The sequence below is a fragment of the Megalops cyprinoides genome, chromosome 2 (genome assembly GCF_013368585.1).
Source record: "Megalops cyprinoides isolate fMegCyp1 chromosome 2, fMegCyp1.pri, whole genome shotgun sequence".
NCBI classification, from domain to species: Eukaryota; Metazoa; Chordata; class Actinopteri; order Elopiformes; family Megalopidae; genus Megalops; species Megalops cyprinoides.
Window position 1 is genome coordinate 31,861,710 of NC_050584.1, and position 22,725 is coordinate 31,884,434.

The 22,725-nt window shown below is 41.0% G+C and overlaps 1 protein-coding gene across 4 annotated transcripts in view; it reads left to right on the plus strand.

Annotated features, from left to right (window-relative positions):
• The window catches only part of pbx1b (pre-B-cell leukemia homeobox 1b), a 67,573-nt gene extending 46,926 nt beyond the window's left edge, over positions 1–20,647 (plus strand). The window contains exons 3-10 of one of the 4 annotated variants that reach the window (XM_036521993.1): positions 6,514–6,758; positions 8,063–8,128; positions 9,566–9,756; positions 10,853–10,988; positions 12,079–12,238; positions 13,921–14,033; positions 15,639–15,728; positions 18,366–20,647. In XM_036521993.1, coding sequence (XP_036377886.1) covers positions 6,514–6,758; positions 8,063–8,128; positions 9,566–9,756; positions 10,853–10,988; positions 12,079–12,238; positions 13,921–14,033; positions 15,639–15,728; positions 18,366–18,458 — 1,094 coding nt within the window. In that variant the 3' untranslated portion in view covers positions 18,459–20,647. The remainder of the gene's footprint in view (positions 1–6,513; positions 6,759–8,062; positions 8,129–9,565; positions 9,757–10,852; positions 10,989–12,078; positions 12,239–13,920; positions 14,034–15,638; positions 15,729–18,365) is intronic. The other 3 variants (XM_036521994.1, XM_036521995.1, XM_036521996.1) reach the window with 3 other exon arrangements.
• The last annotated feature ends 2,078 nt before the right edge of the window (positions 20,648–22,725 follow it).

Sequence of the window (22,725 nt, forward strand, 5' to 3'; positions counted from 1 at the left end):
GCAGATCAGAGAGTAATTTCCCGGAAGAATGGATTTCAATATGATAAATGGCAATAACTGAGCTGCCTCTCACTGCTAAAGTAACCGGGGGAGAACAACCTGACAAGCGTCAATCAACGAGGGCGGCATTGCGCCTGAAGTGTTCCTGTTATCCCTGTAAACACGCCCAGCCATGTGTGGAAAGGGTGCATGGCGGCACTGAGCAAGCCTGCGTCTGCAACATCATAACCGCGTCCCCACATTCAAAACGTGCAGATAAAAGGGTGGGTAATCGGCTACCAAGAGGGAATTGCTCATGAGCGTCTGGGGAAGGAGATCAGGCCTTGTCTAACAACAACTCATCTTTGAAATGCTTCCAAATGGGGGAAAAAAAAACATCCATTGGAGACTCTGAGCAAGTGCTGCTCCTAGAATTGGATGGAGGGCGGGAGAAGTCGTGCACAAATAATTGTTTATCCCTTGGAGTGCTCTGGATGCCTGTCTGCGGGTGGCTAAGTAAGTTCAGCAGCACTCTGGATGGGAAAGCTCAGCAGACCCAAGGCTGGCAACATTAAGACAAATCAATTATCCGGCTATTACCGAATCAAAATAAAGTGGCCCATGATGGTTAGCGTAAATATGACCCACAGCGAAGTGAATTTTATGGACACTGGGTTTTTTCCTCCCCCTTCCCTTATTAATTGTATTTATTTAAGATAATTCATTGCATGCTTTTAATTATGTGCTTCAGGACAAGGACAGAATAAATAAATCACAATTTGCCTTTAACAGGTTTACTTTAGAGAGGAAGCCAAAAAGACTGCAGGTCATTGGGAATATTTTGTACCTGGCCGAATGGTAATCGCATTTTTCTGTAGGCTTGTGTCACACGAATTAAAGACGAGAGGTGCCTGGGCTTTTCAGTCAGCAGACTGCATTCCTCTGTCACAACTAAGCTGTGAGTTTGATGGGAGCTGAAGTATTGTAATTTATCAGTAATGTATCGATAATGATGATGCCAAACAAAACCTGACATTAATTTGGAATGATGCTACGAAAACACTGAGCGGTAGAACACAAGACAGTAATAATATAACATTAAGCCTAGGCAATGGGAAGAGATTCATTTAAATTTGACTTCAGAGAATGAACATGCTATACAAAACAGCCGGTTACTGGTTCTGACCTTAGAGGACTCGTTATTGTGGTTTCCCTTTGGCAAGCATACCACTGTTCTTGTGTGGCTTGGTAATAATATTACTACTAATAATACTACTACTACTACTACTACTACTAATAATAATAATAATAATAATAATAATAATAATAATAATAATAATAATAATAATAATAATAATAATAATAATAATAATAATAACTATTATTATTATTAGTGTGATTGTCCAAAACTCAAATAGCAAGTATAACATGGAAAAAAACATGTATTGAAATATTTAATAACACCCAGAAATGCAGGATTTCAGTATTTTAATAACTCATGTGTTATTAAGCTTCTCATAGTTTTCACCACCGTATTTGCTATACTTTCTAACGTTAAATCACTGTTTCCTCAAACCTAACGTTAGTTAGAATTTTTCCGATTTGTGAGTCAGAACTGTGTTAAGCTGCTTATGTTTCAACTAATGCATTGAAAAATAAATAATCATACTGCATTTGTGGAATGTTTTTATGTGAAAAAGCAGTGGGTTTAGAACGAATGTTGCTTTGTTGCGTCACTTGTAAATAGCTGCTCTAATGTAATGTTCTAATCACACCGGTTTGACTGCATGCTGTAGGGACCACTCTAGAATGATCACACCCGTTTGACCGTACGTGCAAAAGGGTTAAGAGCAGTAGTAATGCACACACATACATTTGGGGAATTTTTTTCTGCATTTGTTTTGCAGCTAGTCATGCAGATGTCATCTATGGCAGTGAATGACTGTCATAACAAGGCATAGGACTAAAAAGTGACTGCTTTACAGATTTTTAAATGTACTTGTAAGCCTTCATGTAAGCCTTCCTAAAGGAAGATGATTATTTAGGGTTACAAAGAAAAAAAAAGTACAGTATAATAAACACACTGATACATACTCCAACTTGATTTACCAAATTTAGACCAGTTTCACAGATAACGCCTCAAATTTCATTAGTCCTAACTTGAATGAATTCTTTTGTAGTTTAGCAAAGCTTTTCAGATCTAAGGTCAGGTAGCATGTACTGTAGGATAGTAGAGTACACATCAATGTTGCTTTTTTTAAGAATCATTCCTTGGTATCATAAAACACAATGCCTTATGTTGCTCCCATAGATCATTATTTGCTTCTACATTCATTTTAATATAATGTACAGAAGTTATGTTTCTCCTGAGGTTAATCGTGAAGCACTATGCTTGTGTGACTGCATTTTTATTTTAGTGCTGTTGTTCACCCTCATGTGTATCGAGTGTATTTAATGTATCATGTAATAATGGCCTTGTGAGTCATTTGGGAAAAGAGTATTTGCCAAATAAACAAACAGTACAGGATGATAGGTCATTGGCTGTGTATTTTAGTCATGAGCAATATTGAAGTGTTACATTTAATTCAACATTTTTACATGAACAGGTAGGATGAATGCAAGTTAAAAAACAAGCTTTTCCAGAGATTTAAGAGAAGTTTTCCTTTTAGAGGGAAATATTAGCAGAACAGTTACATAGCAGCTTGGTTCTCTGATTAAGAAACTGATTAAGCAACTGTCAATGCACCCATATGCGTATTACATGTGAATAACACTATGACACTGCTGGAATGTGGCATTGATACTCTGTAGGACACATTAGCTTCTCTATCACTGCGCATGAGTTATGACCCTCTGATATATATGCCTGTGACTTCTGCAAACCTTCCATTTGAGTGACCCTTGGGCAGAGAAGCAGTCTTGATACCTTCAGTTCAGCGCTGTGAAGAGCGGTTTTTGAGTTATGAGCCTAATTAGTTGCGGACTTCAGTCACTGCTCTAAGTCATGTGACCACAGGGCTTTGTCTCAGGCTCCCCAGTAGCGTCAGACACAGAGAGAGGAGGGATGGGCATATATGCACAGTTAGAGAGATATAAAGGAAGACACCAACTACAATAGTGATATTGAGAGCACTAGTAATGCACGCATATAATAAAAACATGCAACCACACATTTCATTTTCTTCAGGAAATGCACACAGATCTAGTTGTGTAATGATCTACTGTCAATGACCGATGACAGCATATCTAAATGGGATCCTGTCTCTGTTGTATTGTTTCTGGGTTCATTTTTTTCCCTTCACTGCCAGATGTTCTCTAAAAGGCCTGGATCAACCACAAGACAAAGCTTGTATCTGTACCACAATGGAACAAAGACAATACAAACTGGAATATTCTTCAGTTTTAAAAAGATACCTCAAAGGCCAGATTAGAACAAAGATGATAAAAATTTGGAGTTTTGCCTCAGCAGTGACAGCTCCTATTTTCTCAGAAATAGTTCCTGCTAGTTGAGACGGTGCATTTTTGGAGTTTTGGACCAAGTTTTGGGGGAAGTTTTGAAGCAGCGAAGGTGTGAATGGCAAGAGATGATGTATTTCATAATCCTCTTACAAAGATACCAGCACCCCACAGTGTAACTCTTTGAAAGCAGCAGATTATGCAGGTTGGTGTCGCCTTTCAAACATTGTCCATTGTTGAGGAGGACCAAAGTCTGCCCCTCTGCTTTTTTAGCCAAAGGATCCCACCCTCATTTCCTTTGTTTAAAGGTGAAGGCCAGGTCTGTGACACCATTCTGCCACATCTGTAGCCTTTTAGATTAACAAATTCTGAATGTATGAGCTTGATGGTGGAGTTCACAGGTCATTTTACACTTTCCATGGAAACACAACCACAGAATAATACTGATAAAGTACTGTAACATGATTTGTCTGCCATACATCACCCAAAAACACTTAATCACCTGGGGTAATGCATAATGGAATTAGTATTTTTTTCTCTCAAAAGCACGTATAATTAATGAATTGCAGTGCATCGCCATTCTTGTCAAAACAGCCTCTGAAAAGACTGGTGCTGGTGGAGGGGCTAAGTAAAATAAACACTGGAGAATGTGAAACCAGGGTCTGGCAGATGCATTTGAATCACTGCATGAAAGCAGGGGATTTTTAATTTTCACGTGGCAGTGTAGACATTTTATGGCTTGGGTAAAATAAAAATTGTAAGCCTTGATTTATCATCATTGATGCTGCCCAAAAATAAATTTCACTTCCTCTGTCTCATTCACCTATTCTTTCATATCCAAAACTTTCTTTATAACCCCAAATAACCCCTATTCAGATTAAAAAAAAAAAAATTCTCAAAGGACATTTTGACAGGTGCAAGTATTCTGAGTCCACTTGAAAATTTCACTGGCCTCAAGTGCATTGCGATGGTCCTAAATTTTAGTTCACTGGGCACAGCAGCAGCTGAAGACCCTTTTAAGCAGAACACTGTATATTTGGCTGATAGGTTTAAATTCTGTACATCAAAGCTCCAAGGCAACCCTTTGAAAAGTTGTAGATGATAAAATGCCGTAGCACTGTTTTACAGTTAATTTTACATTTGGAACTGTGGACTTGTTTTCACACTCCATTGACTCTAGTATTTATGAGGTAGTACCTGCAGGAAAATGTTTTATATTCTGCTCTGCAGATTCTGTGGAACGAGAGTGGGGCCTTTGTAAATCACTGTACGCGGTGGGAGAAGAGGCCTTGCAGAATCACCGAATCAGGAGAGTTTTCAGGGGGAATCTCTGTGACTTCTGTAAATAGACAAGATCATGGGCACATGGGGGAGGGGTGGAAAAGTGCTGGGCCTGACACAATGGGCGAGCTGGCAGCAGGACTCAGCCCCCCCCCCCCCCCCCACCCCCCACCACGATCATACCTTGTCAACGCTGTGAAGGACACGCGCTAATGAAACAGGATGTTTTTACAGTCCCTGCGTTCCCAGAAGGAATCTGACCGCTCCCCACTCAGTCCCCCTCACGCTAGGCCTACGGCCTGAACTCCTGACCTCCTCACCAGCAGTCTTGACATTTGCATCGTGATTTGGCTTGGAGGAGGAGGGGCAGATTGGCAGGGGGTGGAGGGCTCAGGGCTCAGAAGTGGCTGTGCTCCCTCCCGCTGGCTCAACAGCAGGCCTCTTTCTCATTCCGGTCGCCCCCCCCGTCCCTGGCTCCCACGCAGGGTCTGAACCCAGGCCGCAGTCTGGGGTTAATGCACCGAGCGCTCCCATTGTCTCTGCATTAATGAAGTTATCTCGAGTCATTCCATTTGACTCAAGGGCGCTTAACGGTGGGGGCACCTGATAACATGCGTTAAAGATGTAAAGGCAATTAGGGTGACTTCTGATCTGAAGCTGATCGACTTGAGAACTTAATGTCAAAATATTCAGACATTCAAAGCCCTCAAATTATCACTTTCTTTGATTTGTCATCGACATGAACAGTAATGTCTATTACAGTAAAAATATGAGCTATTTATAGAGAAGGACTCACTGATGAGAAAGGGTGTGTGTGTCTTGCTGTCAGCATTTTTTGACCACCATTAGTATCGGTGGTGAATTGGATGTGCTCCTGGTGTGTGATCTCTGAAATGTCAGAAAGAGTCCCTTAGAGTCTGAGAGCACAAAGGGAGACCTCTAGTGGGCATGAGAGGGAGCAGTTTGCTTTTCTCTCTGACCGAGACTGAGGGATGGCCTGGTCGCAGCGCTGCGGGCGGCTTGGCTCCGGCGCCTGGCAGCAGAGCAGTAATATTCAGTGACACACCGCTGCTGCAGCCCCAGCCTGGCACACGGTGTCCCATTTCTCGGCCATGTATCTTACAAGCCCTGAGTTAGAGCATCTCACCTGCAGGACAGTCTGTGTTCCCTCTCTTTGGACTTTTCGTACCTGTTCCTTCAGGAATATATATATATATATATATATATATATATATGTAGCTCTCCAACAGAGGTGATGCATATTTCACAGCATAGCTCTCAAACAGAGGTGATGTCCATGAGCTAAGTCAATCAGGGTGAAGCATTCTCTGTTTGGTGGTTGAGATGCCTGTGGTTGCCCTTAGTTTTTATGTGTATCTGTTTTTGTTTTTCATACTTTTTGTCAGGCCAGGAAGCACTGACATGACCCTCTGAGAATGCACTCATAATTATTTGTTAAATGATATTTTAAATGGATGAAATTAGGGTTTTATTTTCTTGTCTCTTGCCAAATATAGCATGTAGTTATAGCACTTTATGGCACAGAAATGGGCAATAAAAGGAATGGTGATATATGTGGTTTGGCAAAGTGAGTAGGACTGGGCAGTGTCAGCTGTGGGCAGAACAGGACAGTGTTATCAGAGGTGTGTAAGAATGATTCCTCCAGTCCAGTGGAGAATAAAGAGCAGTGGCATTTTGGTACTTTGTGTGGTTGCAGCGGCACCTGATGCCTTCTTGTAACCGATGTGTGTGACCCCCTCTGCTTTTGTGACCTTTGACCCCTCCCGTATTTTGCAGTGCTGAGTATCCGTGGTGCCCAGGAGGAGGAGCCCCCGGACGCCCAGCTGATGCGGCTGGACAACATGCTGCTAGCAGAGGGCGTGTCCGGCCCAGAGAAGGGGGGTGGTTCAGCAGCTGCCGCCGCCGCTGCTGCCGCCTCTGGTGGGGCCAACACCGACAACTCAGCTGAGCACTCTGACTACAGAGCCAAGTTGTCCCAGATCAGGCAGATCTACCACACCGAGCTAGAGAAATATGAGCAGGTCAGTGCCCCCGTCTCCCCCTCCCCGTCCCCCATCCCTACCCCCTTCATTTCATCACCGTTTCAGCACATGTGCTCCATTAACCATCGTCTTTAAATGATCCAACACCTCAGTTACAGCCCGGAGTTCTCCAGATTACTACTGGCCCATTGTAGCGCACGTTATGTTCAATGACAGTATTTTGGCCGGACATAAAAGATCCTTAAACCCCATTTTGGAATGAGGATGAGTGCTTTGTTCCCCCCATTTTGCTGCTTTGTATATTTGATCCAGCAAGGCATCTCGCTTTGCTAACTTTATCTGTTCTTAATTGTCAGATTATTACATTCTAACCTTTCATTGAAGTGCGGTGCCAGTTCTCCTTCGTGTTTTTACAGGGGAATGGATTAAACAAATAGCACTCAGTGTGGATGTCGTCTTGAACAAACTTGGAATATTGTTATTTAAAGTCATTCAGTGTGCCCTTTGGCCAAAGTGGACACAGAATAGCTCATGGCTCATTAACTAGCTCCACCCCCACACCCAGAGCACTGCCATGTTTATTGTCTGTTTTTGATAATGCACTTTCACATGAAGCTAGTCCCCTGTACCTGATCATTGAATCGTTAGGTCAGAGTACAGAGATGCAGTGATCTGGAAGGAGATGAGGTCGTTGATTTTGAGTTTGGCTGTACAAGAGGCAGGGCAGCCCATTGATCAGTGGTACTAAGAGATCCAGCAGCTTCCCCTGCTGGGCTGTCACTTCAAAGCCAGGCCAGGGTAGAGCATAACATCATGGGGAGCCTCTGCCTTCTAGCCTATGAGGTCACCTTTAGCACAGGCAGGAAGGGGCTAAGAAGTGTCACACAAGACTTTCTGCACCCACCTGCCAGAAGGCGTCCCCACTTAGACGGGTGTCATCAGAACAACTTTTCTTTTTTCCACAAATCCACCACTATTTAGCAAGCATTAAATGACTGGATTAGACAGCGATGTATACCATGTCTCCAACTAAATGTGCAGGCTTTGACAGGAATGCATGCTCTGTTTGATGATATATGAACTGTCCTCCACACCTCAGAACTGTAAGCAAAGCAGATACCTTTTTAATGCCTGCTCAGGGAAAATGCAACGTAGCAAACTGTTGATGTAGGATGTTCTGTGTTAAATTAACAACATGGAATTTATCAAGAGACAGGGTTGCCATCACTTTTGACATGTTGTAGCCATATCAGTCAGGAGACTGGAGATGATCTGGAGAGGTCACATGACTTAACCACATGACCGTGCCACCACATGCTGATGATTCGTATACTGTATTTAAGATGGTTTCCGAGTGCAGACGGAGGGGCAGTCAGAGTTACACAGGGAGTCATGGCAGCGGACACCAGGTACTCTTCCCTGTGCATCCCTTCTCCATACACTTCAGCAGTGCGTCTCTGAGGAGCACACAAGAATGCTTCTTCTTTCATTCACAAAATGACCGCCCTCTGTTAATGCAAATAGGAGAGGAACTAGATGGCAACCCAGACTCTGGTGATCCGCAGTAGCGTTGCATGCGGAGAAAGAGAATGCATCTTTGACATGTCTCTACTGCATTATTGATTGTCTTTTTTTCCTCTTAAAAAGGGACAAATCATGAATGTATTTTCATTATCGCGTATCAGAGAAAAAATCCTGGCTCTGATCATAAGTCTCATATTTTGTGCATACTTGATGCCTTTGATTGAAATGTGGACCTATTTTGTGGTGTCAGTTGCCAAATGTTGTTCATTTTAAATCTTATATAAAGATCATGGAAAGGAACATTGACTGCCGTGAAGTGCATGCAGATCCATCAGTGGCCTTGTCTTAGTCAGTGCCCACCACCTTATCTCATTAGCCTGATTAGGAGACAAGGAATCCCTCTTGTTTTGTATTCACGATCATATAGCCTTCCCAACAGATGCTGGAAAGGGCTGGAGCCTCTGATTTGTTTCACGTGCCTGTGTACCTGACTGTTAGCGCGTCTGGGTGTGTGCATGTGTGGCATACGTGTCGTCGCGCTTCTGCTCAGCTGTGGTGTACATTGATATTCACCACCCAGCTGCCACCCTCTATCGCTGCACAGCAGAGGAAACCCAGTTCTGACAGAGGACAGAGTTCCCCTGTCCCAGAGCATCTGGTGACTCCGAGAGAGAGAGGGAGGAACGGCTGTGATACCGTCACAGGTTCAGTCCCTGATCAGCAATGCAAGAGAGAGACGGCGGTGATGGGGAGGGGGTGGTTTCACATTTCAAAACCGCTGAACGCAAACAGGCATACTTGTCAGGAATGAAAGCATGTCATTCAGCAGCCCCCCCCGCCCCCATTATCTCCTCCAAGATGCTCCATCCTCATGTTCTTATTATGGAAAACATGCTCGCTTGGAGTTCAAGGAGGAGTGCACTTCACAGGCATGCCGAATTCAAACCTACCCACATAGAGCCAGGCTAAAAGCACCCCTCACTCGGCATTTCAATGCCTCCCGTCCGATTTCCGCGTGACTGCGTGATTCATGTTGAATCCTATATTTATCTACCAATTTCCCTCCTGCATGCAAACACAGACGAGTTTTACATATTGTCACTCGCTGGTGTTGGAAGTGACTAATCTCATTAGTATTGCCAGCTGCACTCGCGTTAGCAGTTGCCACATACATATTATGATTTTGCTATCACTGCTAATTCCACAGATGGGCCCCCTAATGTAAGCCTGATTCTGCTCACCATTTCACCACAGCGGGCCTGCATGTGTCGATGAGGGCCACCCTCCCTGATCACCGCTGCTCCTTGTCGTTCCCATCGTAGGCATGCAATGAGTTCACCACTCACGTGATGAACCTGCTGCGGGAGCAGAGTCGGACGCGCCCCATCTCGCCCAAGGAGATTGAGCGCATGGTGGGCATCATCCACCGCAAGTTCAGCTCCATCCAGATGCAGCTCAAGCAGAGCACCTGTGAAGCTGTCATGATCCTGCGCTCACGCTTCCTGGATGCCAGGTTGGTCCGCCCGTCTGTCTGTCCATCTGCCTGCCTCTCCACCTGTCTGTCAAACTGTAGGTACCAACAGGAATACCCGCGCAAGGCCCCTGTGACCTATCTCTTAGGTCCTTTTTTCCCATATGTTTGTCTGTTCCCCTTTATGCGGAGAACTTGTACGTTCATGAATCCTGACTGTAGGGTGGAAGTGCTCATGGAATGGTCCCACACTGTGTTGTACCGCTCCGTATAAAACAGCCCTGTGCTGTCAGCCTCCATCTGTGTCAGATGGGTAGGTCTGTACATTTGTAGACCACAAGCAATCCCGCCTTTGCTCAGTTAAACCTTTTTCTTTTTTTATTTTAATCACTTGTCGGCTACCCATTGGAATACATTTTGGATTTGTGTAAATTTAAGAGAGGATAAATTACACTCAAAGTCTGAGTCGGAGGCGTAACATATAAATGAGGGTAGTCCTTCCTTTCAGCTGCTCCTCTCATTTCTACTGTAAATGATTATAAGAATGCCAGAGCGGTTTTCCTTTGCGACAAGCACAGGCTCACTCAGGCAGGCTGATTAATCCTTCAGCTGCAGGAGACCATGCTGTGCACATTTACATTTCTGAAGTGTGCTCTTTTGGGGCTGCGGACAGATATTCTCCAGCAGCAGTGCTGATCCATGGAGAGGAACTTGCAGAGTGCCCCTCTGGGTTATGTAAAAACCCTCATTAGATGTAGCATCCACCCTTACTCTTACCAAAATGGACTGGCCGAGATGGGGAGGATGGTGAATTAATACAGGTGTTTGCACTGTTTCTCCTCATGTTTTACAGTCATATGCATTGGGGTTTTATTGTGAGTATGTACTCACATCGTCTCAGTACTCAAGCCTTGTAGTGCAGCTTGACCATTTCTGATGTAACATTATTATCCTGCTGCAACAGCTGGGTCATCTCTGAAATGCTGATATCAAAATTTAAATGTGCAGGTCCCCGAAACTGCATTTCACGGCACTGGTTCTAGTTTTTACCACAGTGGAAGCTTATTACCTCTTTTTTTTTATCCTGCCATTCCTAATGCTTGTGTTGCCTCTGTCTTCGCATGTGCTGTCGACACAGGCGAAAGAGAAGAAACTTCAACAAGCAGGCGACAGAAATTCTCAACGAGTACTTCTACTCGCACCTCAGTAACCCATACCCCAGTGAGGAGGCTAAAGAGGAGCTGGCCAAGAAGTGCTCCATTACTGTGTCACAGGTAAGCAGCTGTTCTACAGGCAGCACATGCTCATTCTACAGTCCATTCTATAGGAAACACATGCTACTGTGACAACACGCACCACTGGACCCAGATAATGTATAATGTGTCTATTGGCCTCTAAGTACGAAAGTCAACCTTTTTGCTGATTTTATTCGCATTCTTACATGATTCCAATGCTCTGGTGTAGACTACTCAATGAATTCATGCAGATCAGTGTAGATGCAATAAAATGTGTAAATCTTCTCAGGATACTGCCAGTGTTTCTATTCAGGCTATGAAGGAGGCATTTAAGGCTCATGTAGTGCAAAAAACACTCTAATAAAAATGATCAAATAAGGAATAAGCTATAGTTAAGTGCAAACATAGAAAAAGTTCAAATATTGATCAGGTGTCACTCACTCATTACAGTTTTATGATTTGTGTACACTGTAGTTTCCTAAATGACTAGTCATTCCAACCAAACTGTACCATTGCTTGCTGCTCAGTTTGGATTTCACAACATCACCATCAGCTGTGTTGTGTTCTAACCCGAACCTTAGCTCCATGATTTACGCATTGCTACCAGACACTGCACTCGAGAAAGCTGAAAATTGATCTCCTCCAGCTTTACCCTTTCTCCCTTTAATGGATCCAAATGGAAATACAGCTTGTGCATGTAGTTACAGTGCTCAGCTTTCATGGAGAGCAGACTGTCTGTCTGAATGCATGCAAAGAAAATATCTGGAGAGGTTTCCTTAAGTGTTCAAGGAGCTGCTTTCCATAGCCATCTCATAGTGGAGCCCACTCAAAAGGCATCTGTGAAATGGACTCAAATATGCTGTAGATTTAATAACAATGCAAAGACAGGTAGACATATCAAAGTTTACATTTACTGTCAATATTAAATTTGGTTTAGCTTCAAACTCCCAAGATTTTGGATGTTTAATGCATTTTAGGGTGGTTTGGGGAGGTTTTTATTCAATGGAGCAAATTTTTTGACAGTGCTCTAAATTGTTCAGTAAACTGCTAAACTGTGCTCTGTGACAAAAGATAAAAGATATTTGGGAAAACCTGTAAAAAACATGTGGATGCACTTTTATCTTCGTAGGTGTCCAATTGGTTTGGAAACAAAAGAATCCGGTACAAGAAAAACATTGGAAAATTCCAGGAAGAAGCCAACATGTATGCAGCCAAAACAGCTGTCAACGCAGCGAGTGTATCCACGCACGGAAGTCAAGCGAACTCACCTTCCACTCCAAACTCTGCCGGTGAGTGTGAATGTTTTGCTCAACCAGCCTCAACAATACAGCACTCCAGTTTCCTGTACCAGTAATGAAATGGAAAAGGCCAACATACGCTGGAACTCATAACAAGTGTGTAGCATTGTGTAGTAATATAGCTAAGGAGATTGATTTACACCAGAATTTGATGATGAATTTTTTTTTTTTTGTCTAGCACAAAACAGCTGTTATATTTGGCAGTTAAGTTTAAGTTTAGTTTATTTAAATATATGGTCAACAGATGTAACAATTAAGAGCTAGTATTTTTCACAACTTGCATTTTTTTAATCCGTTTTGTCTTCTTAATCTGATCTGTTGAAATGCCCTTACTTTTAGCAAAATCATTAATAGGCTGTTACACTGTACAAGCTCCCCAAGCAGAAATATTGAGCTGAATTGTCAGCCAAAGCAATATTTGCCAATAGATGATTGTGTTTATTTTCAGTAACTTGACCATTATTGATTCAATTAGGATACGTTTTCTCTAGCAACTCATGAAAGGCTTGTGTGGTAAATGAGAGCTGAAGTATCAGTATGAGTGAAGGGGTAGTTGTGCTGAAGCACCAAGCCCAAGCTGATGTGAATGGACACAGACTTTGCCGTCAAGACATTATACTGCGGACTAATTTACATCACAGCACACGCTGTGGCATCGCTGTCTAAGCCAATGGATTCAATGGAGTAAGTCGGGGAATTGCCTATACTAAGATCAAAGCAGCCTCTAGCAAGAAGATGACATGGGTTACATATTACACATTGACTTTGTAATATTGTATACTTTCTTGTCTCAGTAGTTATTAAAAACGTGATCAAAGATTAGCTAACCTGGGCCCCACTCCAAGTAGCAAGTCTCTTGCTTTCTTGTTCTACTAATGAATTCTTCACTATTTGTTCACTAATAAAGCCTTTTCTAACATGGACTTCTAAAATGCTCTTTCGATATAATGTGATGTATGTATGCAGTCATCTCTGTGATGTGCTTTGCCTTTTAAACCATCACAAGGAAAGTATTGCTTGTTTTTGAGCTGGCTTCTGGCATGTCTTTAAACTGATGATGTGGCACAGTAGTTTTGTTTTGGTAAGTCATAAGATGTATCTGATTGTGGACTATGATTGTTTTTGAAATTGTTCAGCCACAGTTCATTAATATCTAGGTTATGTTTTTCGGCCACTAACGCACAGATTCTTCCATTGTAATTCAGCTTCCCTGTTGATGTGCAGCAACAAAAATTAATCCTTTTGAGGTCTATCAAGCCATTTAATATTTGACTGTGACTTGTTGATTTGATTAGTTGTGTAAAACTATTATGACTGAAAGCGAAACCGTTTTGAAAGGCTACTGTGGAATAAAAACCTCAACCATCAGATTCAGAGATCAAACATAACTGAACATCAAAAGTACTGGTCAGTTACACCTGAACCATATACCACCACTAGCTGTACTTGCTTGAAGTTCTGCCTGCTTGTCTGCGCCTGGTGGCTCTATCAGCCTGTTCCATCTATCTCTCTCTGGCAGAGGACCTCTCTCTCTAATCTGCTCCACTAACAGCTGACCACTGTTGGCAGCCTCTTGCTTTTGCATGATGGCCGTCCAGTCTCTGCACCAGGGCATGGCCATGTGACCATTCCTCCTTCCCTCTGTGATTCTGGTGCTCACTCTCTCCTTTCAGGTTCTGCTGGTTCTTTTAATATGTCAAATTCCGGAGACTTGTTCATGAGCGTGCAGTCACTCAATGGGGACTCCTACCAAGGGGCCCAGGTTGGAGCCAACGTGCAGTCACAGGTAGGGATTGCTGCAGTTCAGCTGCAATATCAGAGGCAGGGCCCCCTCTCACTCCCCACCCCCCCAGGACCACACTCCTTACCAAACTAATCTGAGACCAAGGTGCTCAAACCTGAAGAACTTAACATTTTGCTGTAGGAGTGTAAATGTTTGAGGAAAATGAAATCAGAGAAGGTGCCTTCACGTCTTGGCTCTTGGCATGTCTTGAGAGCGTTGTAACCCTTCTGCTCATCTCATGAGCTACAAAGGGTACTTTAAAAAATATTAGAAGTGAAGAACCTAAAAGGACTACCTGGTCAGATCTAGGTTTGGATCAAAACTTTGTTTGAATTTTGCCCTAGGCTGGGTTGTGTTCTTTGCAAAAGTCAAGTATCTTAATATCATGTGGATGTGCACTACATTAATTAACCAAACATTTAAGCGGGCTGGTAAATGTAAAATTAGCACAGAAGGAAGGAATTCTATGACATTAATGAGAAGCTTCACTGTAGTATGAAAATCTGCCATAAAAGTAATTGTACTCATGCAGAAAAATGTAGTCTGCACCTTCAATGTTATTATTAAAGTATTCAAACCTGTTAACAAATATTTCTAAAATATTGCTGGGTATTGCAGTCTCTCTGTGTTTCATGTATTGATATTTGAATTGACATTTTCAGCAGGGTTCATCCAATTTAGAGAATATCTCAATTTATCTTATTACAGGGTGCCTCACTTAAAGTTGCTCCGAGAACCACTTTTTAGGCTAATATTTGTGAGGACTCTGACTCTCTGACTTTGACTTTCTCAAGATGGTTCTTTAATTATTTAGTATGTACTAGTTCAGATCATTAAATAGTAGAACAAACATGGAAAATAAATTATTAACCATTGACATAGGAGCCCTTGGCAGCATGTTACCAGAATGTTTTATTAACATCTTTAGATCAGATGATCACAGATGTCTTCGGAAGACTGAACTCATCTGCACTCAGAGCGAGTCACGTGGTCTTGCCCAGCATGCTGTACTGTACGGGTAGCTCTGTCTATATCATCCCTCTAAGAAAGGCAGCTTATTTCTTCATAGTCCCCACCCCACACCACCCCCTCAATTCAAAACACTGTTTGATTGCTGGGGGATGGGTTACTATTCAAAACGATTCAAAACAAGAGTGTGTAGTTTGGTGAAAATTTGTTTTGGCTTCTTTGGTAAACCCAGCGTTTTTGTTGTGTAGGTATGGTAATTTGACTATGTGGAACCAAAAGATGTTTTTGCAAGGAAATGGCATGTTTTTCATGGTTTCATATTGTGCCAAAGGATATGATGACTATGTTACTTTTTTTGCTCAGTGTCTGGCAGCTTTGTTGTTTAATTTTCCATAACATACATGCACTTGAAATTGTTCTAATGGTTCTTGATATGTAGACAGAGTAAAAAGAAAGCATAGCTTCAGTCATGTTCTGCAGCTGAAATGTTTTGTTTCTGCGGTGCAGATTAGGTCAGTTTATGACTCTGTTCACCATCGTACCACCTTTCCTGTCCATGGTAACCTTCCACTCTCACATGTCCTTGCGATACTGAGCAGTTGTCTGAGTGTGCTTTGTTTATGTTTCCTTGTGTTTCAGGTGGATACCCTTCGCCATGTTATCAGTCAGACAGGAGGATACAGTGACGGACTCACAGCCAGCCAGATGTACAGTCCACAGGGCATCAATGTAAGAAAAATACGCATTTGTCCCAGTTCTTTCTACCAATTATTTCAAAGCCATAGGGCTTAGAATGCCACTTAGTAGGACTTGTCTTAGCTCCACAGTCACCTAGTTGATTGCTTCTGTATCGGTCATGCCGTGGGCAGACCATTGCCCGTGAAAAGTGCGGATTGTGCAGGCTTCATGCAGGCAGCTGGCGTCTAAGGCTGTCAAAGGCAATCAGTGTTCACATGGCACCTGCGGCCACGCACTCCCAGCAGAGAGGAGCCGTGAAACAGGTGACGCCTAACCGCAACACTAGTTTCAAATGTCACCAAAGACCGGACTTTCCACCAAGGGGTCAATGGCTCCAAACCTCTCAGGACGAGCTAAGAGTTTCACTAAAAATAAAACAAGTAGAAGGTACATAGGGGTAACGCGCGCTTTTTGGGGGGCAATGCTAGCAGCTGTGGCTAGCATGAAAATTCACAGCGACAAGCTGTGTTGCAAAGAGGAAAATTGATAAGACAGACACAAGGAAAGCTGAGTGTAGACTTGGGACAGCAATCCAAGCACATTCCTCAGATCACACATCTGCCATCTTAATGGCACTGACAGCAAGCCGCTATTAGAGGACAGTCGCAAGCACAAGTGTGCTCTTGGCTTGGCTTTGCTGGCTGGCCACTCCTTCCATAATGAAAAGAAATTTCTCTTGGAAAAAAAAAAGTGTGTATCCCAATCCCTTTTTTTATTACCGCAACATTCCGGGGGAGGAAAGGTATCCACCCTAGAAGGCTTCCTTTGATAAACTAGAGAGAAAATTACTGCATGCAGTCTCTCCATCCAGGCAGCCAAACTGTCTTCACGGATAATGTTACGCCTATATATCTGCGAGCAACACATTCAGTGTTGAAGCCTGCAAATAATTTAAATGATGTGTCCTTTGATGGTATTGTCTTTGTCATCAAAGTAAATATAAGGTAAATGCAATGACTACTTGTTGTCAAAGTGTTGTAACTTTTACACAACAATTTACTAAGTAATCCTCTTGATATATTGTGTGAGATGGTAAGATATTTCAAGACATAGATTAATTACTGTCCTTGTCGGAACAGTGAAAAAACTACTGGAAAGATGGCAGTATTATTTTTTTAAAAAAGTGATATTCCTCATTGTTTATGTGTTAGGTGGCTTGTATACCAAGATATCAAGGTAACATTTTTGTTAGGGTTATTAAGAGTCAGCTTCCTCTGATGTTCAGTGACTTGTCGCTTAGGGAAAAGCTTTTTTAAAATAAAGACTGATTACATGCATGTCTGTGTTGGGGGCATTTGCATTTGTAAGTCGACCTCTTGAAACTAGAATCTTTTCAGATCTGGGCTCACCGACATTTCCCTTCAGATACCTCATGATATATTGTCATTAGCATCAACAATCCTGACCTTTTATGGTTCAGTGCAAGATTTTTTTTCTGTTTTTAAATAACTTACAGTGTAGTGTCAAACACTATAAATATTCATGAAAATGATGAAACCACACAGCTGTAAAGTGGTCTGTCATGACCCCCATTTATGCGCAATATGGAGAAGGAGAGTAAGGATTGGAGAACATCCTTTTTGTGAAATTATTGCCTCCTATTTGTCTGCTGGTGGTAATGACCAAGCTAACATACAGTGTATTCACACTGTCTTCCTCTGTCTTAGAACAGTAATTATGGCTTTGACATAGATGTAGAATGTCACAAAAGCTGAAGATTTTGTAAGATTTTTTTTCCTCTCATTTTATGATTATAGACTGCTTCTACCTTAAATAACAGGCTGTGAAATAAGAGGCTGCCAAGGGCCATTCTCTGCCTTTTTCTGATGGCATGAAAATTGCTATTAATGTCCCAAATGCTCTTTAGCAGGCCTGTCTCAGGGATTTGAAATGGCTTCCATGTTTCCCATTGTACTTTCATTCCATTCTCCAATGTGATAATTTGGTATCTTTGATTTTTCTCATTGCCTGTCATATGAGTTTTGTTTTGGAGAGCACTTGATACATTCTCAGTTTTGTAATTTGTGTTTGTCTCTCATACAAATCATTCCCTGACAGGGCAGCTAAATGCTGCCTTTTAATTCTGCCTCTCTTAGAGGATGCATTTTGGTATTTTAAGATGTGTAATTAGAGCGCTGCAGATTCACAATGTCTCCTGCGACAAGGTTTTAACTCCACAACAGCGCTGTAATGTTGTAGCTTTTTTTCTGGTTCAGATAAAGAGGGCTAAATTACTTACAATCAAACCATTATTCATTTAACACTGTGCCGTGTCTTACTTTAATATTATTGTTTAAAAATCTTTTTTGTTGTATATTGAAGAATAGCGAATTACACTTCTGGAATGGAAATGTTTTTATTTATGAACAGATTATTTAAAAATTTAATTTAGCAGACAGTGGGCACGAAGAGAGTGGCTGTTTCCTCTTGCAGAGCTCGGGCAAGGAAGCCACTGGGAGGCTCTGACATAATCTCAATAATGTATGTGCATGCCCACAGGACACGAAAGCACTCCACACCAGGCTGGCCATGTTCAAGCCAACGTGCTTGGTGGAGGGGGGGTGGGGGGGGTGCAGCGTGCACTCGTGGATTCAACCCTTCTCTTGTCCTCTGCTCTTGACTCCATAGGCAAATGGCGGCTGGCAGGATGCTGCAACCCCCTCATCAGTGACCTCGCCCACAGAAGGACCTGGAAGCGTTCACTCTGACACCTCCAACTGATCCTGCCACCATGCTGACAAAACAAACAAAACTGCCTCAGTCTCCGCAGCCTCCACCATCCAGACCGGAGGGCAATCCACCAATAACAAAATGGGTTTTTCCTCTGTTTTGGGGTTGCTGTAGATGGGCAGAAAAATACAATATCATCAATACTGACAGTTATTCATGGTTGTTGTCTTGTCTCTTGGTCAAAACCCTGTCCTCTATGGGGGGTTATTTAGAATCGCACAGAGGAATTTCACAATAACCACAGCAACAGCAACAACAGCAAAAATGCTTGTACAGTTTTCACAGTTTATCCAGAGGTCTGTGGTTACCTCACTGTAATATTTCACTCAAATTGAATAAAAAGGTAAAATAATCCAAACAACAAGCAACCCTTTTCTTTAGATTAAAATGCTTTCACTCTACCTCTCAGCAAAAAAAAAAAAAAAAAAAAATCAAAAACAAGCTTTGTTTTCTATATTTTTGTTACTACTAGCAGGTAGCGCCTGACTACTCTCATCATTCTATATCTCAAAGGACACTCTCTTGTCTTCATCTTGTATTAACTCCAGATATATCTGTTGGCCCTTTTTATTTTCAGCTTCAGGTGCCTTCTTTTGCATATTAAAGTACTGACCATGTTGATCCCTAGAGCAGAAAAAGGTAGTAGAAAACATCAATTGTACATTTTGCATGGATCTTACTATAGCAGTGGCAAGTCTCAGTACATACCTGAACAGAATCAGAGGAACTGCAGAGTAACAAACCCCACTAGGGAACATGAGACCCCAAAGCAAATTGGTGAACTCAAGTCATTTACATCGGCTTTGCTCACAGGTTCTAGACTTGTGAACATGTGTCAAATCTGCAAGTTAAATGTTTTGCACAGATTCCAATCAGCATAGTGGGTAAGATTTTAGATTGCTGAAAATGGAGTACAGTATAGTTCCACTTGCAAAGATACAATGTACAGTTCCTGTGTGTTATGAAATACGACAGTTCATTTTGATGCATTTCTCCCTGGTAGTTGGTTTACACTGATTTAAAGTGGCCTGTACAAAAAGATAACAGAAATGTACAAGACAATGTGTGGTATATTCATTTGCTGCTCAGGCTCTTCAATATTTTTTTTTTATTTTGTAAAATATTGGAAAGATCAGTGAAATATCGTAGAGATCCTTCCATCTAATAACTCAAAGCCAGCTTAACAATGAATTATGTTGTCATATTTTGATCACATTGTAGCTCCAATGTGTCCTCAGTCCAGTGTCGTTTGAAAGTTCTTTGATGTCTGTTCCTAATCATGTGACTTTGTATTTTTTTGGGCTGCCACCAAGTGAAAGCAAACACATGTATTCCTGAATTGTGCATTGGTTATCTTTCATGCAGAATTACTTCAGCTTCTGTTTCTGTCTCAACAGAGATTGTATTTGGCATAGCAATTATTCACCTAATAACTACATTCGCTAATCACAGGGATATGTGTGTGTTTAGCTCTACTCGTCCATTTAAGACAAATGAGGCTCAGATAAACAAGGTAAATGAATCCTAAATTTGAGTGAGTAGGAATCTCATCTACTCTGTTTTGACTGCTCTATTAGTCATACAATTCTTATGCAGTATTACAAAGGGAAGCATTTTGTATGCATATGACCATTCGTACGACCACCTTACACCAGACATCCTGTATAGCCAAATGCTGCTGTCAACCAAAACAGTTATCTAAGTGGGAAAAAATGTTTTTTATGCTGATTTTTACAAAATGCTAACAATGATGTTGTCATTTAGTTACACTGCTTGTTTTGTGTTGTTGCAACCTTATCTATGTGTGTCCGTCACTGTCAGTGCTGGTGCTACAAACTAACTGAAAATCAGATGAACTGTATTTTTTACTCGTGGATACTGTCAGCAAATCTCATGATTTTTTTTTTTCCCCATGGCAGTGCATTATGTCTTAGAAGAATGATCTTAAACATGGAAGTGATTACGCTTTGTAGATTAAGAGATTTCTACAGTCACCTCTAGCCTGATAAGGTAACAAATGGGCAGAACCATCATGCAATTATTGTGAAATGTCTTTTTGTTTTTCAAGCAGAAATAAGCCACTCTCTCTTGTTGACAAGGGATTCTGATTCATCGACACATTTTAGTGCCATTGAATAAATCTCCAAGTTTCAGCCTGCAATAAACCATTCCCAAGCAATCTGTCAATTTAGTAAACAAATCCAAAATGTGAAATGTATTTTCTCCTTTTGTCTTTGTTTTTGTATTGCTTAATTTTTTTTAATTCTCATTTATGTTCAATATTATCAAGTTTACACAGATTACAGATTGCCTTCTCTCTCAGTTTTACATATCCACTCAGACTATTACTTACCAAAAACTGCCGAAGTTTAAATTCTCTACATTGTCAGCTTTATTTACACTTCTTTCATGGTTTCTTGCAAATCATGTCTTGGTATCTGTAGTGATGAGGAACATGTTTTCAAGAATGTTCTGGTATTCTCAAAACCAAAAACACAGTAAGAGATGAGTAGTTTTTATAGATAAAAATAATGGAAACATAACTGTGTGGCACATACGTACAGCAGTTGTTTAGGTATATTTTTCATGTTGTGAGAGACGAGACGTATTTCTTTCAAGGTTTTGTCATTTTGCTTTGTTACCGTATAGGACTACCTATATTTTGTTTTCTTGTTCTCATATATAAATTAGCTCAAGAACGCTCTATATATGTAGATGTGTACCTTTGTCCTTGTTTTGCTTTGTTGAAAAGGGAGAATATCCAAATTTTTTAAACCATTGCGGCTAATTATTTTGTAGAGAAGGGAGGAGGGCCATGCACATTGGGATGTTATCCACAGGATTTAATTTGTACATTCAGACACAAATATAGCATAGGGACATGCCTTTAAAATGGATACTGTCTTGTCAGGGTGATGTGAAAAGTAAGTGTAATCATTAAGTTTTGATATTGGTTTTTTATCAAGCCCAAATACTACTCATAATTAGTTACTATACACAAAAATCAACATAGACTGGCTACTCTAATTAATGCTGGCTCTAATGCAGCTATTACAAATTCAAAGCAAGAAACAAAACATGAAAGATAACTTGAGCATTGACAATATTTACAAAAACACATAGTGTGTATTTGGTTTATATGGCCTGGAACAAAGTGTATCATCTGATTACAGAAATATTGTGCATTCTATCAAAAAAGTAATTTGTTAGCCTGCAGAGAAATATTTCACTACTCATTTGTTAGATCCTTTCTTTCCAAAATGGCTGTATTTACTTTTCTCATTAAAGGTGTATTGTTAGATCTAAAATCTGACTTTCCTCTGTGTGCATCTTTTGTCTTTTGAAGTGTAGTTCTACACGATGAGCTGTAAACAGTATTTGCCAGTCACCTCCCTTCCATAAACTGACTGGGGCCCAGATAAAGGTCCATAAAGCAACATGTTTCCTCTGATCCTCTGTACTTTTCACATTACCTGTCCAATATCATGGTATTATTAAAAGCTTCATGTAATGATGCTTTTAGTTTTTGCAGAAAAAAAAATTATATGGGAAAAAGCTCAGCAATTTGTAAAACATCAAATGTTTTGTTGCATGTCTTTTGTTCTTTCATATAATACTGCAGTGTTTTTGAATGTTTCTTCTTTTTTATAAAGGTTTCCAAGTGTGAAATCAGTGAGCCTTTCTCTGCCTCAGTTTTAACTTTTACAATCTCTGCATATGTAAAAAGGTATGAAAATGGAAACACAAAACTAGTGTCTTTTTGATTCCAACTAAAAACTCTTGTGTTCTGTGGAGAAAAAACTAAAAAGGTGTAGGTTTATGGTCTCTTCATTTGTACTGGTAATGCATATTATCAATAAATAGTTTCTTTTGTTGCATACTTGTGTTTTGTCATCAACTTTGGAAGGTACTGTTATATGTTTACATTTGTAGTCAGTGAGGAACATGTATGCATATTTGTACTATATTATATTTCTACTCATATTTGTCTTTTCTAAACCTACTTTTTAAAAAATGTTTCAAGCTAATTCATTTTAAACAAATGTGATGAAACATTTTACAGGTACCTGTTAACACCAAGAGAAACACTGCACTGTATGAAAACAAAAATCATAAGCAGGCATTACTGATCTTGAAGGCCTGTGACACAAACTTTCAGGCTGTTGATCATGGCCTGTGTTATTACTAAGCACTGAGTTGAGCAAGTTGAATGCATCAAACATGCACTAAATAATTAGCCCTTGTTTAACAGATTTGG